At 38.7% G+C, this 17,500-nt stretch overlaps 1 protein-coding gene across 2 annotated transcripts in view; it reads left to right on the top strand.

Moving 5' to 3' along the window:
• LOC137967286 (protein timeless homolog) overlaps nucleotides 1–17,500 on the top strand; it is a 60,513-nt gene that overhangs the window by 4,321 nt on the left and 38,692 nt on the right. Inside the window, exons 3-11 of one of the 2 annotated variants that reach the window (XM_068813805.1) lie at nucleotides 1,717–1,808; nucleotides 4,805–4,869; nucleotides 5,069–5,186; nucleotides 5,729–5,791; nucleotides 6,065–6,166; nucleotides 6,317–6,357; nucleotides 6,861–6,921; nucleotides 8,785–8,838; nucleotides 9,438–9,502. In XM_068813805.1, coding sequence (XP_068669906.1) covers nucleotides 1,717–1,808; nucleotides 4,805–4,869; nucleotides 5,069–5,186; nucleotides 5,729–5,791; nucleotides 6,065–6,166; nucleotides 6,317–6,357; nucleotides 6,861–6,921; nucleotides 8,785–8,838; nucleotides 9,438–9,502 — 661 coding nt within the window. Of the gene's footprint in view, nucleotides 1–1,716; nucleotides 1,809–4,717; nucleotides 4,870–5,068; nucleotides 5,187–5,728; nucleotides 5,792–6,064; nucleotides 6,167–6,316; nucleotides 6,358–6,860; nucleotides 6,922–8,784; nucleotides 8,839–9,437; nucleotides 9,503–17,500 lie in introns of those variants that run through there. The other variant, XM_068813806.1, reaches the window with a different exon arrangement.

Genomic DNA, 17,500 nt, shown 5'->3' with positions numbered 1-17,500 from the left:
CAGAATGACACCGGAATGAGACGGAATAAACAAGAATGGTACCGGAATATACCGGAACGAGGCGGAATGACAACAGAATAAGGCAGAATAAACCAGAAGGACGCCAGAATCAAACTGATTAGCGTGGACCGGAATGACAAGGAACAAAAAGTAGTTTTTATCAGTCTAGACTGTGGAAGAATAATTGTTGCAGAAGAGAGAGACTGACTGAAAAAAAATACATTAAAGGGGAAGTAACAAGCCTTGGAACGAGTCTCAATATGTTCTCACAATTCTTCATGTAAATATATTATCAACGATCGATCCTTTTTCTGTGCTTCTGACTTCTTTCTTCAAACAAGGAAACACTGCGTTCAGGCTCGATGGCATTATTGCCAACAATCGGGAAGAGAAAAAGAGTCTTCCGCCCGTTTGCGCGAATCCATTTCCGTATATCTGCATCACGTGTGGGTCATGGGAAGCAGGCAAGCAGCAACGGTAATTAGTTTGTGGCTCGCTGAATTTGATTGTGATTGGTCAATAGACAACTGACCAGTCAGAATGAAGTAAAAATGTTCACGGGTTTTCTGACTCGCACAGTGAAAGCCGCCTCCGAGATCCATAGACAAAAACAAGTAGAATAACATTGTTTCTCTTGCTACTGCATTTGTTCACGAAGAAAATATTACTTCCACAACAAATAATTATTCATTCAGCGACAGATATACCTGTCAATTTTTTTTCGTAATCGAAGTGTTCCAAAGGTTACAAAAGGCAAAAACACATGCCATTCCCTTAGGGAATCACGTGACACAACAAAAGCTTACTGAAACAACCGAAAATCGGTCGGCGCTAACTAACACACCAACTTTTGGAATTTCCAGGTTCATTCATTCTCTCTCTTCTGCAACAATTATTCTTCCACAGTCTAGACTGATAAAAATTACTTTTTGTTCCTTGTCATTCCGGTCCACGCTAATCAGTTTGATTCTGGCGTCCTTCTGGTTTATTCTGCCTTATTCTGTTGTCATTCCGCCTCGTTCCGGTATATTCCGGTACCATTCTTGTTTATTCCGTCTCATTCCGGTGTCATTCTGTTTTATTCCAGAGTCATTCCGCCTTGTTCCGGCATATTCCGGTTTATTCCGCTTTATTTGTGTCATTCCGCCTCATTCCGGTGTCATTCCGGCTCGTTTCGGTATATTCCGGTACCATTCTTGTTCATTCCGTTTCATTCCGGTGTCATTCCGACTCATTCCGGCATATTCCGGTTTATTCCGGTATTTTCCGTTCCATTCCTGTGTTTAGTAACGCCCCGATTAGGGATGCCCCCGTACCTTTGCCAAATTTGAGCTTCGTTTTTCGAAATTCACCAAGAAAGGCTATCGTGAAATCCATAATAAAGTTTTTTCAATAGGATCAGTGCAAAATTCTGGACCAAAGGCGTCTGAGGTATGCACGTTGATTCAAATCCACCAATCATCATATTGCGGCCGTTGACAGTTGAGCACCAATCATATTGAAAAAACTTTATTATGATTTTCAGGATAGCCTTTCTGGGTGAATTTTCGAAAGATGAAGCTCAAATTTGGCAAATATAAGGGGACATCCCTAATTGATCGGTTGCTGGTGTTTTTAAGGTGAGAATTTCACTGGTTTGGTGTCAGTTCCAGCTTAAAGTGGATCAAGCACAGTTCTTTCACATTCTAATTTTTCTCACATGTACCATACTTACAGAGAGTCTCAAGGACCTGGTCAGATTTCTACGTCGTGATGACACCACATGTGAGATCAGACGTCAGCTTGGCTATTCTGAAGTCCTGCAAAATGTATGTCTCACTGTTGCTTGTTAATTCTATAATTAAATGTGCTGCATTTAAGTGGCTCATGTTCCTGTTTAGACCTCTCATGTTTGTCTATCTATGATAATTTCTGTAGCCATCATGAAATTCCTGCCTTTACAGTATAATATTTTTTGTTTGAAATGGCACAGTTGGTTGAGCACCGGGCTGCCATGCGGGAGGTCGTGAGGTCTACTCTGCCCAAACCAAGACAGCAAAATCTAAGTGTCAGCTTTAAGAGGGAATGGATTTATTAGTTTTGCAATTCTGTATCAAGTGGCCACCTGTGTAATAGGGCAGGAGTTCTTGAAATCCTTGTCTTACATGTAGCAACTCTGCTGCTAAGTAGAATTTAGGTGCCTGAGACAGGCAGGCAGTGCCTTGATGGAGACTTTTTTCATGGCTGGGAAATCCTGGCAACCCAGTCGTGAGCTGGTTTCTGACGATTGCAGACTGCAGACTAACCCTAAATCACAGTTATCAAAAGCTAACCATTTTTAATTGGGTGCCTAGACTTAAATACTGTTTATCAGTGCTTCTTGAAATAGTTGCTTGAACTTAATTACTGTTTATCAGTGCTATTTGTAGGCAGTCTACAGTCTGTCATCTGCGGTTGTCATACACCTGTCATGAGCCCCAAGGCAGCATGGGAGAAAGGGAACTGTGACGCTGATAAAAAAAAAAATAGTGGGAAAGATGGAGAGAAGGAAAGGGATCGAAGCAACTGCTCAAAACTCTCCCCAAACACTTTTTTCTGCTACACAACCACAATGTCACAGTTACGCCCTATACAGTACCGCTCAGATATACGTTAACTGCGCATACGCAGTGTATACGCATATACATGTATGCTTATGCGCACATACGCATATACTTATACGCACAGACGCGTATACTTATACGCACAGACGCGTATATTCATGCGCGTTTGATTTTCCTTTGTTATTCAGTACCATAAATTTCCTTTGTGTTGCATTGTTGAGTAGAACAAAGAACTTTTGGATCGGAACAAAGCCACGAGCCGATAACAGAAAATTTACATACTGCAAAAGCTATCATGTTACAAACGCGCGGGTCGCTTCCCGTCGTGAATTTTTTGGATAACAAGCAAAAGTAATTCAATGTTTATGAATCAGAAGGGAAACAAAAATTTGTCTTAAGTTTGGCATTCAAATGCGTGTATCGTTTGCGACCCTTTACGCAAAAAGGGCCTTATGGATTCATTGAAAACCGGCAAATTTTTTTCATTGCCCCGGTGCGTGAATTTCAATTTTCATGGCGTGAATACGCCGTAATCACTCTACGATAAGAAACTTTCACTCTTGGCATGAAACTATTCATGCCGTGAATGATCGGGAAAAACTTTCACGTCGTGAAATTAAGGGTTAAAATTCACGTGGTGAAATTGGGAGTGAAAAATAATATTCACGGGTGTGAAATTGATCCAATCGAAAGATAAATCAACAATTCATTTCCATTTTACCTTTCCGTTCAATTAAAAACTTTTTATGAAGAGAAGCGACCAACTCATAAATGGGAAACAATTTCTTTAGTATCGTATCATTTTGATACTGCTGGTTTTAAACTGATAGCAAATTAAAGTAGAAGGGAATGCCCAAACAACGATCTATCAAAATTTGCATACGACTCACATCAAGAGCTGAGGAAATCGTGACAGGTAATGCAACACCTTTCAAATAGGAGCAGAACTTCCGTCGAATTCGGGGAGGTAAACTCGAAGATTTTCCGAGAATTGCATGTTTATTGATGGTGTGCCTTTTGTATATTATTAATTCTCTCTTTTGATAGTGTGGAACAAAATAACTCTGAACCTGAACTGTATGTTTATCGATGAAATAAACAACCGTGCGTCGGTTCGTCATATTCCGAACGCGACAGCTGTTTGTGGAAGTGCGTCTTTGTCATGTAGTTCGTAGTCGTGTACCATTTTAGTGCTTTCAAGCTTATAACAATAAGCAAAACAATAAGCAAGCTAATGAGGCAGACGCGTATATCGGTATACGCACATACGTGTATGGTTATACGCACATACGCGTATGGATATATGCACATACGCGTATAGGTATACGCACATACGCGTACAGATATACGCGTATTGTGCGCATATTTTGGTTAACGTATTTCTGAGCGGTACTGTAGCACACAAGCACGGGAAAACAAAGAGCGCATGTCTGCCCTCATGTTTAACCCACATGTGCCATACTTCGTCTATTTGATCTGCCTGTCCAGTTGTTCCAATTGTAGTGATGCCTTTGGCTAGTAGAAAGATCCCACTTCTGACACCATATTAAATCTGCTTTAGCACAAGAGAAGAATAAATTTCCAAAACACAACAAGGTTTTATAATGGTGTCCCTTCCGTTCTTTACTTGTCACCTGCTCTGTCAGGGGCTTAACTGTAACTTCATGTTACTACACGTATGAACAAGGGGCCTAAAGGGCCCCTTTTCTCTAGTGTCAGGGGGCATACCACATTTAGAAGAATGCTCCCAAATGCCACGTTTCAAAAGGAAAATTGAGTGATCATCTTGAGACAACTTCATGTTGTCATTGTAAGTTAAGCCGACACTTTTCGTCGGCTGTCGGTGTACTTATTGAAACCACTGGTTCCTGTTGTTAACCCCTTGAAATGAATACATAACTGCGTTAAATGAAAGATCTCTCACATTGGCCACATGGTGGCAAAATTAAGAAATAAAAAAATGTAAATACGATTATATATGTACTAGAAATTATTCAATCATGAGCAGTTCTGTTGATGACTATCCACCATGCAGCACAATTTGTTTGTGATGGAGGCAATTAAAGTTCTACATCTGCATTATGTCATTTTCTACCTTAGAATGTTCACTGTGCTTTCTTTCTATTTTTCTTCAGCCAGATAATGTTCAAAGAAGTATTGTACATATGGTATGGTGTAATTGTTAAACAGTGGAAATTGTTTCAATAATTATGTTGTTGCAGGATCTTGTGGCTATTTTGAAAAGTTGTTCATCAAAGGAGAAAGATATTTTTGACATGGTTATAAGGTATTGACAATATTGATAAAATGAAACTGACACAATGATTTTTTAGGAAAACAGTTGCAGTTTTTTAAAAGTACTATAGACCTGATCATTTACAAAAAAAAGAACAAATAAACTGCATTTTTGTAATGATTTTATAGGTACAGATAAAGTGTTAAGGTTTTTTAAAACACCAAGTTTTCTTTCCTTTTGCCAAATGTAGGCTCATGGTAAACTTGACTCAACCTGCAGTGCTATGCTTTGGAAACAATATCCCCGAAGACAGAACTGGCCAGCATTATTATTTGAACCTTGTCACACAGTTACAATCCTACAAAGAGGTATATCTAAACCTTCCACCTGTAAGAGATCCCCCCTTACAATTAAAAGGATCATGCCTCAGTTGTTCAAAAGGTTGATAACGCTATCCACGGGAAAATCACTATTTGGTGGATAAACACTAGAAAAACTGATTGAGTTATCCAGTTGATAGTGATTTATCTAGTGGATAGCGCTATCCACCCTTTGAACAACTGGGGCCTGGTGTTAGACAAAGAAAAATCTGTAAGTGGCCCTCTTATTGGGCTCAAAGGTTTAGAGGGGACCCGCATGTTGTAAACCGTTTTGCCCCCAAGGGTTTTCCTGTATATTGATGAGTAAAATGGTCTGGCATCACACAGATTAAAATCTATAAGAGGTTGTTTTAAGAGGGAAAGGGTTTAAGATGGAAACTACATATACAGTACCCTCCCGCTGCTTCATCTACTTCCAATACAGAGAGAGTGAATAGGCATCATCCAGGAACTTAACCGATTTCTAAGGCCAGAGATACATGGTAGACTGTCCCTAGCTGATTCGCTTACTTTTCTTCTTTCGTAAATAGGCATTCACAGAAAAAGAAGTAATGTCAGTTATTGGAAGAGAACTTGGAAGGTTACTTCAAATGGTATAAAACTTTGACTTTATTGCCCCTTCTACAGTGTAGTAGAGTAAAGTGTCGATTATGTATGGTACCTTGAAATACGGGACTTAGTTGAAGTGATTTGGTTTCGTATAATCATCTTAAGTTTTTACAATGAGACATTCTAATCAAAGGGCCTTGTTGAGTGAAAATTAGAATTTTGTTTGAAACGTTGGTTTTTTGAAAAACAAATTATTTTGCAGTAGCAGATTGTAGCATCCAATAACATATTTATTACTTTTTATCAATCTTTCCTAGGAATGGGATGAAAGACTCGAAGAAGACTCACTTTTGATTGAAAGAATCCTGTTGCTCATAAGAAACATTCTTCACATACCAGCAAATAAACAAGCAGAGAAGGTAATTACATTGCTTTGAGGATGTTCGAAGGGCAGACATGTAGCTTATATATAATGTTATTAAATGGATGTGTTTTCAATTTAGTGAGAAAACAGCTAGTGGTTCAGTTAATACTGTTAATTATTAACTTTTTTTTAACATTCAAATTAGAGAACAGATGATGATGCTAGCATTCATGATCAGGTTATATGGTAAGCCTTATGGTATTCACCTCTTTTCAAGATACCTTTAGAGTTATAAAGGCAGGATACATGTACCTACAATGTACATTTCCACTACTCCTACAGACCCCCTCTTTTGACCACCCGAAAACAACATAGAATGTTTATTGGTAACAGTTGAGATTTTGCCGACACGAGTGGTCTATCCAGACAACCAGTGACTCAAATCTTTAGTTTGTTTTGGGGTGGTCCACAGAGGGGTACCGTAGGAGTAGTCTGTGGACTGGTCCGTAAGGCAGTCCATGGATCCGATCCTTGGGAGGTCCACAAACCAGGGGTCAGTGTTTTCAGGTCACCCCATCTGCCACTTACAGTAGGGATCCATTTAATATGTTATTTTTGACTTAAGACTGATCTCTGAGATGGGCTGAAAGTCCCTGTATTTATTATTTTATACGTACATGTACATACATTCTTTATTACTTACTGTAACAGTTAACAGTCCTTTTGTTTAATCATACAATTACATGTAGGAATCTACATACTAATGGCATAGATGATCTCTTGCTCTTCATTGCAAGTTCACCAGATGAGGTAAATTAATTATTGAAATTGTAACTGTAACACATGAGTTGTCATACGTGTAAATTAAATATATCAGACAGGGATGAATTAAGAATTAGCTGCAATTAAATTTTCCATTTTTTCCATTAATGCTTGGTTGTGGTATATGTGTAGTATCAGAGTCTGGAAGCCATTTGTACTTATAATTTTAGATTTATTTAAATTGCATTATCCTTCACTTTTAGATAGCCTGTAGTGTCTAAGGGTACTGCCTAAGAAATTTTCTGGGAGCCCTTCGGGCATCCAACATTAAAAGTTAGTAGCCCAAGTGATTTTTTCAGGAGCTCAGAATTAATTAATTAACCAAAGACCCGGAAATGTCGTGGTACAAGCAATTTCCATCTCCAATTACTTTACAAGCGGTCAAGTCTAGCTGGTGGAGCATCACATGGAACAAGAGACTGAGCCAGGAAATCTTGTGACGTACAGCTCCTTGAATCTTCGAAATGACGGATAAAGCTATTTTAGTTTATTTGGCATCAAGCTATTTCAGCTATTTTAATTCAATTCATAGTTTAGCCTTTCAACATTTCATGTCAGAATAGTAAAAGTGCATGGTTTGCTTGTTTGTTATTTTTTCGCTCGCACGTCTTAAGTGCATAAAGATCCAGGTATTTGGAGTTAGGGAAGAACCTTCCGCGATCCGTCATCGTATCACGGAAATGCATGTTTAGTTATATCACTGAAATGACTAGGTAATTCCTAGCCTGCAGTGCAGGCGGTTTTGGTGGTTTTCATCTTTCGATCTTTCGAGTGTCTTGCCGCCATTTTGGATTCGCTGCAGACAGGGAGAATTGGGGCGAGAATGACAAACTGTCGGAGGGGGTGGGGGCGGGGAAGGAACACGCTTGGTAAACTTTTTACCTCGCCCCAACTCTCCACTGTTTTTCTATTTCAAGATGGCGGCCTGAACATCCGATGGAAATATATATCCACTCGCCCCCGCCAAAATCCGCCTGCACTGCAGGCTAGGTAATTCCACCTTTACTCGACTTCTGAATGACAACATGAGAAAAAAAAAAGGTATTGCTTACTTGTTGCGAGAGCTCCATTGGTGTTACCGGGCAAAAAAAAGCAATTAATGCGGGAAAAAGGAGATTTGCACATGTGGCACGTTAAAATGTTTGGTATGTACTATGGTGCAGACATCACCAAAACATGAAATTTTTTTCTTTCAGCATTCAAGGTTAAGAAATCACATTACAAATAATATTATACCACGTTTTACTAGTAGGCTCTTGAAAGCCGATGGGATGAACATTAATTAATTCCTTTGTCGTGTAACTTTCCACAAGTTTAACTGCCCTTACGTATGTAAATATTAATAAAAACAGAGGGAACGTATGATCAGGTTGGTTTCCCATATTTGGGAATCACATTGCAACCCAGTCTCCGTGCTCTACCAGGAGGTAACGCTGCGAAAGCCCTCAGCAATGTTATGTTAATGTTAGCATAGTTTCAAGTCAAAGAGTCGTTTATTTGTGGAATTTGCTTGGCTGCCGTCTCTCCAACCATACAGCTTTTTTCATAGTTTAATCTCCAGCAAGAAAGTAAGGATGAATCACCTTGTGATAAGTTAGGCTCCCGTTTGGGCTACTTGTTCAGAACTTGGTTGCCCGCGCTTGCAAGTAAGGCGCCCCGGGCGACCGTTAGGCAGCATCCTTGGTGTCCAAAGCATTGTGGTGTCTTAATCTGGCAGCCATCTTGAGAGCTTGTTAAGATTGAAAGTGTGTTGAGTTTTCGAATAATCTGCTGTGTTGATTTGCTAGCTGATGCCAACATCACTCACTGAAACAGATTTGTGATGGATATTATAACTTTTGTTTATTACAGCAGAGATGGAGTATGCATATATTGGAAATTGTTTCATTGATGTTTAGGGAACAGGTTTGTTGGTTTGCTTTTGATTAATGCTATGGCTTTTTAAAAATAATATTGTTCATCTATATACAGATCTTGAAGATTCATTCAGGCAATATCACATGTGTAGTTTCCAAAAAATAATAATTATTATTATTTGAATGTATTGATTGTATTTGGTGTGGATGGTAAGTTATTGTTACTCAACTGTTTCTTACATGAAATATGAATGTGTGATGTTGTAGAGGTATTTTAATACCTTATAACTTAAAAGTTATTTAAGCCTTCCCCAGCCGAGATTGAAACTTCTAGATCTTACTCTGGCCATGCAATGCCAGACAAATTTACCAGTACTTGCTAATCACAATAATGATATTAGCAATATAGCAACCTCTGAAATTCAGGATGTTAACGGCGTGCTGTAGGGTGCAGAATTTCCATTCTTTAATACTGGTAATTACAGCATTCAGACTATTACTGTGATAATTAATATACCGGTACAATGACACATCAACTTAATTGTATCCAAAATTACAGAGAGATACATGTGTAATATACATGTGCCTACCTAATTAATATTTTTACTAGTGGGTTTTATCCATGACATTTTCAATTTTTTTTTTCAGAATCCGGAGAGTTTAGCTAAAGCAGGTCAAGGAAGATCCACAACTGAAAAGAAAGATGATAAAAGGTACAGTGGTGTACGTATTATTTGATGGAAGGTCCCTTGTCATCACTTACAAAATTGTACATGTATCTCACGGCCATAATGTTCACAAACATGATGCAGGAACTCGCCAATCAGGAAGTTCATCCAGCGCTCCTAGCTTGGATTACGGCGTTCTTGACAATTGTGAGGGCCACAAGTTTATTAGCTGTGCTATTTAGTGTTACCCTCGTAAAATAAAGACATTACTTACTAAAGCGGAAGCAGGCAGTTAGAATCGGAGTAAGTCTGTCAGATTGGTTAACACTAAAAGGAGGAGTGCCCCAAGGGACCAAATTGGGTGTGATCCTCTTTACAGTGATGGCTAATAAATTGCTGCCTGATTGGCAGCTTGGCATCAAATATGTTGATGATACCAGTGCTCTCGAAATAATTACAAGGAAGTCTACTAGTTTACTTAATATTGCAGCGTCAGACATTCATAATTTTGCCATGACTCATAATTTGAGACTCAATCCAACTAAGTGTAAAGGAATGCATTTAAATTTTCACTTATGTCCAGGTTGGACCCTAATTAGATGCACGCCCAATTTTGACATCCAACACAAAGTGTCCCTTTAAGTCCAAGCATTTGCTACCTATTTTCAACAAAAGGTAAGGGTAAAGGTTAGGGTTATTTTTGGCTTTGGGTAAATGCAGCAGTTAGTCTTCACTTAAAGAGCAGCATTTTGGGGACACTTTGTGACATAAATTGTCTGTATTCTGAGACACAAGTGATGTTGAAGTTGGCTAGAAGAGCAAGGGGACACTTCATGATGCTTATTGAAATCCGTGTGCATCTAATTAGGGTCAAACCTGGACATATCACTAAATTTTTTACACAATGCCAACTGTCCCATAAACCCTATAATAATTGGTGGTAATGTTATTGAGTGTGTTAACACCTACATGTATAAGATCTTAGGGTTTATTATGGACAAAGACCTTAAGTGGAATAGTTATGTCGAGTACATCACTAAGAAAGCCTGTAAATATATTCGCTTAGAGTACTGCGTAGAGCGCGGTGTGCCAAGCCAACATCCTGAAGATAATTATATCTAAGTAAGGTGCACCCAGTCCTAGAGTATGCTGTCCCAGTTTGGCTGGCCATTCCCGCCTACCTTTGTGATGCCACAGAGCGAGTTCAAAAAAGGGCACTCTACATAATCTACAGTACAGTGTAAGCGACAGCTGTATTATCCAACCAATGAAACACTTGTTATCCAGGCTTTTATACTGTATGTGTACATGACAAATGTATTTTTGGTTTCGAAAAAGGAGTGTCTAGAAAACGCAGACCAAGAAAACGCAGACCTAGAAAACACAGACCTAGAAAACACAGTCATACCTAGAAAATGCTGACCTGGAAAATGCAGACCTAGGCAATCTTTGCTTTTATTACTGTATCTTGGGTAAAGGGTGATAATATCCTGATAATCATAGGGAAATCATGGGAATAATGTAGCTACATTGTATACAGACATACATACACTGGTTGGTTTTCTGCCATTTTTCAGTTATACATGTAGTACAGCATAAATACAGCATAAATTTTATGCTAGAACCCATAGCATCGCCTTACTCGTGCTTGCTACAACGTTTAACTTTTTTGGACTAAAATACATTTTCACCTGTTTTAGCCAGTAACACGGTGCACCTGTTATGGGTACTAATGGGTAAAAAATGATAAATGATAAATCCGACGGTATAAACCTAACCAAGCCGTATGGAAGCATAAGGCTTGGTTAGACTGCTTACCGTAAGACTGCCAAGTGTCGTCAAGTTCACTGAGTATTAAATGAAGTTCCTGTAGTTTACAAAGTTGCTAGGCACAACAGACGGCATGTGACGACTCACGCAATGTGTGCGTTTGTACATGTAAACAGTGAACATGAATGACCGAATTCTTCCTTGATAAGTGTTTTGTGTGCTGCCTTTAGGTTGGCCGTTATTTCATTGGTTATTTCTAAATAATGTGCTGTTAAAGTAAGGAAATGTACTCATGATGCAATTCTGCCTGATGCAATAGCACTTCTTTGTATACTAAATGCTGAAGGAAGTTTATTTCCTCATAGGTCTGCTAACTGAAGTTTTTTTTGACATAAACATAACTTTGCAAAACACTGTTTAATTCAGTAAAAGTTATGAAGTAATGTTACCAACACCAAATACATGTAGTTATCTTCTAGGTCTGCGTTTTCTAGACACCCCAAAAAAGGTTATTTTGTATCTTTTTTCGTCTAAGTCTGACCTTATTTTATTTGGAGACTTGAAATTCAAACTTGTGCAAATTTGTCTTCGTTTTATCATTGCCATTTTGGTGAGAAGTATGGGCAGCCATCGCCGCCAAAAACACATGGAACAGAGAAAAAAGAAATGGTTTAGTGATGGTTTGCCAAACAAAATAAGTGGTTTTGAAATGAAACTGTCGAAAAACAAAAGGTTGAGTGTTCTTTTGTGAAGCGGCTTATTTAAAATTGAAATGGTTTAGATTGTTTTTGAAATTGTTCAGACGACGATGTTAACACGGAACAGACTAATTCAAATTGGTTTGTTCAACTGAGAATCCATCCGTGACTGAAATGTGAAATGATCATGTCTGGCAACAAATGATCTTGTGCCCCGTAGCAGAATGGTTTACTCAAAGAAGGCATGATTCAGCTAATTGACAACTGACTCAACTCACCGGCAAATGGTTTAATCAAATATCAAATGGTTTAAGAGACAGGCAATCAATTCAGTGCAAAGTCAACTGGACAAGAGAAGACTGAAATGGGTCAGTTAAAGAAGGAACGGTTCAAGTAGTCAATGAATGACTTTACTCACCGGCAAATGGTTTAATGACCGGACAAGTGATTCAGTGCAATTTGTCAAATGGACAAGACAAGACTGAAATGGTTTAGTTAAAGAACGAATGGTTCAGCTAATTGACAGACGACAATTCACTCACCGGCCAATGGTTTAATCAAGTGTCAAATGGTTTAATAGCCGGGCAAGTGATTCAGTGCAAGGTCAAATGGACAAGTTAAGACCGAAGTGATTTAGTCTGCGGGGGGTCTGACGTAAATATCAGTCTGTCGTCAGTCCGATAAATCTTGGCACAAACCTGACAGGCATTGGGTACTTTTGGTGAAATTGTTTTCGTCGTTCTTTTTGCATGAAGTATTCTTTTTGTTTTTCGAGAGCAGGGCTAAATGTACAATGTAACTGCATGATTAATGATGTCCACAGCATGAAGATAAACAAGATAAGGTTTTATTTCCTAGTTCAGAGTTGTCTTCTTGATAGGTTTACTCTGTTTTTGTACATAAAATGGAAACTGTGTCGAAGTGGGGTTTCGTAAAGAACACAGTCTCCTTGGCAGCCGTCTTTCGGGTGTCACACAACAAGCTTTGCGTGACATCCTGACCATTGACTACTGTACCTGAGTGACTGAAAAGAAGGGTCCTTAAGGTAATCCCCTTTAAAATGACGTACTATCCAGATTTTTGTCAGACTTGGCACAATAATTAATATTCATACACAGGGCACTAAAAAAGGCAATAAAAAGATGGTGTCATGGTGCTTGTTTTTGTGCTGCATGCAAGCAAGGTGGTGACTCAAACACCAACCGGATTGGTGTTACTGTGACCTTGGTTTTTTTGTTGTACATAAAAACCTTGTGACACAGTGGTCTCTTCTGGTGATCCACCTTCCCACACGCTTGCCGTGGGAGAACGGCTGTGCTGTTCCCAACCCAGCTTACCACATTTGTTGTGTGGAGCTGCCACTTAAAGGGGTGTCTAAGACACTCGCCTGGTACAGTATGTTAGCCGTGCCATGCTGATGAGGCCTAGCAAGGCCGAAACAGCTGTCCATGGCTGCTAATTGACTGGGTGAAATGGTTGTGTGCATGCGTGATGTGTTGGCCACACTGGGTTGGTGTTTGTGTCACCTTGCTTTTTTTCTTGTACTCAGAAGAAAGGGCATGCAGCGCATAAACAAGCTTGGTGACACCACCTTTTTGTTGCCTTATTTTAGTGTCCTGTGTATGAATATCAATTGTGCCAAGTTTGTCAAAATTCTGGATAGTGCATCATTTTGTAGGAAACTACCTTAAGGACCCTTCTTTTTAGTCAGTCTTGTAGTCAATGGTCAGGATGTCACGCAAAGCTTGTTGTGTGACATCCTGAAGACAGCTGCAAAGGAGACTACGTTCTTTACAAAACCCCACTTCAACACAGTTTCCATTTCATGTACAAAAACAGAGTAAAACTATCGGGAAGACAACTCTGAACTGGGAAATAGGACCTTATCTTGTTTATCTTCATGCTGTGAACATCATTAATCATTTACATTTAGCCCTGCTCTCGAAAAACAAAAGGAATACTTCATGCAAAAAGAAGGAAGAAAACAATTTCACCCGGAGTACAAAAGGCCTGTCAGGTTTGTGCCAAGTTTTATTGGGCTTACTACTGATATTTACATGAGAGCCCCCATCGACTAAATCATTTCAGTCTTGACTTGTCCATTTGACCTTGCACTGAATCACTTGCCCGGCTTTTAAACCATTTAACACTTGATTAAACCATTGGCCGGTGAGTGAAGTCGTCCTTCAATTAATTGAACCATTCGTTCTTTAACTAAACCATTTCAGTCTCGTCTTGTCCATTTGACATTGTGCTGAATCACTTTCCTGGCCATTAAACCATTTTCTGGTGAGTTATGTTGTTCGTCTACTAGTTGAACCGTTCCTTCTTTAACTAAACCATTTCAGTCTTCTCTTGTCCATTTGACTTTGACTGAATCAATTGCCTGTGTCTTAAACCATTTGATACTTGATTAAACCATTTGCCGGTGAGTTAAGTCATTTGTCAATTATGTGAATTGTGCCTTCTTTGAGGAACCCAATCTGCTACAGGGCACAAGATCATTTGTTCTCAGTTGAATACACCAATTTGAATTAGTGTGTTCGGTTGTAACATGGTTGTCGAAACGGTTCAAAACAATCTAAACCATTTCAATTTTGATTAAACCGGTTCACAAAAGAACACCAATAACCTTTTGTTTTTGGACAGTTTCATTTCAAAACCACTTACTTTGTTCGACAAACCATTGCTAAACCATTTCTGTTTTCTCTCTCAATTTCTTGTATTTTGGGGGATGATGGCCACCCATAGAGAGGCAAGTATTCTTTCCACATACTGTACGTATCATTATTAAACTTGTCAAATTTCAATTTTAATTGATACATACTTGTGAGGCATTGGAGCGTATGTCGGTACTATTTTGATACCAAATGTATGAACAAATTTAAGAATGGTTTATTTTTTCATCGCTTTCATTTGCAATAAATTGTTATGTGTAATCATAGCAATTGCAGCATTTTGATTGCGCATGGAAAACAAATTTAAGAAATATACTGTGATTAGTGGAGAAATGAAGTCTATTAATTATCTGAACGCTCATCGTTTGCATATGAATTATAAAAAAATTTAATGCAAAACCAGCAAGTGAAACAAACTTAGGAAATTCTGAAGTCTGATGTTCAAATCATCTTTGCTCCCATGCTGATGTTGTGCTTTCACTTGCAACTCTTTAGGCAGCCGGTCGTCATTCGTGATGAATTGGCGTAAGCCGTGCCGATATACACCAATGATCAAATATTAACCAGAGCACTAAAACAATGTTTTCCGTTAAAATCATTTTCGACCAGTTTAGGGGTTTGATATCCTAGCTGGGTTCTTTCCTTGGAATATTTTTCTTTTTTGTAATTATTAATTTTTTTTACTCTAAACAACTTGGAATGTATAAAATTAATAGTAGTAAACCGGCAGTACTTAATACGAACTCCAACCGAAATTTTGTCGTTAGATTTGTGAATTTTCGTCCCGCGTTCGAATTTTCGTGTGGCTCAGCGAAGTTTCTTTGAAAATTCGGCCGAAAAGTCACACTTCATCCCCTGAAATTTTGGCGAAATTTCGAGAGAACAATAAGCGAATTTCGTCTAAATTCCTTTGCATTCTTTTTGCACAGTACATGTACTGTACCCTGAAGCTGAATCATATGCACATGCCTTACAGTTAAGTGAATTAGATAGACTCAAATGAAGTCTCCTGGCCATCCTTTACATCATCTGTTACCTAGCCCACTCTTGAATGAGCCTAAGTATTATCTAAGGCGTAACTCGCAAAAATGCTATCTTTTTAAGAACACTATAACTTGTAGGACGAAGTACGTTTAGATATTTTAGTTAGTATTCTTAATTGATGATTCTACTATTTTCACTGTAATTATTAGTTGTTAATTCTATAATTAGTATTATTACACTTGTAAATCCTAGCTCGTTAATTCAGTTTTTCTACTGCAAAAGGGTTCTCAATAAACTATTATAATAATAACTATTGTAATGTTACTGGGAAGTTCTAATCAAAGTGGTACTGAATGTTGCTAGGTACCATGCAAATGCTATACGTGAACTAATGGCATGGCGAATCAGATAGCTAACTGTTTTGTTCAGAAATTTCTTTACATTTTCTTGGCTACTTATGGCGTAAGAGTTTCCTTGATATTGATGTTATTAATACAATTATGTCATTGATGCATTATTGATGCATATTCAACAAGATGCTCTCCACTTTAAGCTGTTTGGAAGAGACTCAGTACATGTAGCTCATTTTTTATGTGTAAAAGAAAATTTAAAGGGAGTTAATAGTGGTGGCCTTGTGCCCAGAGGCTCCCTGAGAAAATGTTTAACTTTTGTGCATGTTCTTGCACATGTACTGCCAATTGCAAGGCAATGTCTGTCTGGCTTATGATAGCGCATTTTGCAAACATGCAGCTACTGCTTGACTCACAGATTGGTCCAGTTACAATAATGGTCAGTTGTGTAACTTTCATGCTGCTGGCCCTAGCGTTCAACATTTCTTCATGGAACAAAGTGGGAGTTCCTCTTCAATGGTCTGCAAGTCTTGGAATAATGGTTTTTGTGTGGCATCCTGCGGTATGTACCACTTTGCGCATGGTTGAGCTCTTGGTTTGTACATGTACGTCCATACCATCAGGCCTTTAGAATGCCTTCAACAGCACAAAAGGACTTCAACCAGATCCCCAAGTCCATACAGCAAGAAAGAAAAAAAAAGTGAAAATGACATCAAGGTGGCCCAATTTATGCCACCTCTATAATTACGTTCTACTTGCGTGATCTTTTGTTATTAAGAATGGTTGTTTGCCTTTTAACTTTGCTTTTCTTTAGAATGTGTTTGTTACAGTAGTGTTTTTAATACAGAATAATTTTATTGCTGTTGGGTTTTCGTTCTTATTAACTTTGCCACGTGATTCCTAAGAATTAATTTCAGGTCTTGAACTGTTATATTTTCCATAACCTTGTTTCTTAATTCTAGGATGAAAAGGTTTTATTTTTTTCTCAACGCTTGAGTGGGCGGAATTCTCTGATTCCTGCTATCTGATTGGCTGTGGGAGTGGGCAGAATTTTTCCATCTTGTCCACCAACCCGGGTGGAATCCTAGCCCTGTTTGCGTGAGCTTGTGTAAATTGTGACCTCTCACTGGAAAACGTACCTAACGGCTTTGTGTGACCAGAATTTTGTGTGGTAGCCGTGCAGAAATAATTTACTTGTAACCTGTGCTCACTTGTGAACATCACTTGCCAGCCTGTGTGGAAAAAATTTCCACTTGTTTCATGTGGCAAAAACATCCACTCGTTCACACGACTTGGTTTTTCAATCACTGTTTAGCTTGTGCAATTTTCCGAACAGGTTAACTGCGGTCAACAAATACACATTGATTTTGATTTCGAGTTGACACCAACTCTTACGATGTAAGAAAAGGTGTAATCTTCTGCCGCTGTGAAGTGAAGTGAAGTGAAGCACTTTCTTCTCAGTTATTTTAAGACCCCGAGTGCTAGTCCGGCCAGATTCGAACTCACAACCTCCCGCATGACAGCCCGATGCTCAACCAACAATCGGCGTCAAAATTGTTGAGA

The sequence above is a fragment of the Montipora foliosa genome, chromosome 8, assembly GCF_036669935.1.
Source record: "Montipora foliosa isolate CH-2021 chromosome 8, ASM3666993v2, whole genome shotgun sequence".
NCBI lineage: Eukaryota > Metazoa > Cnidaria > Anthozoa > Scleractinia > Acroporidae > Montipora > Montipora foliosa.
This window is presented reverse-complemented; position numbering and strand designations above follow the sequence as displayed.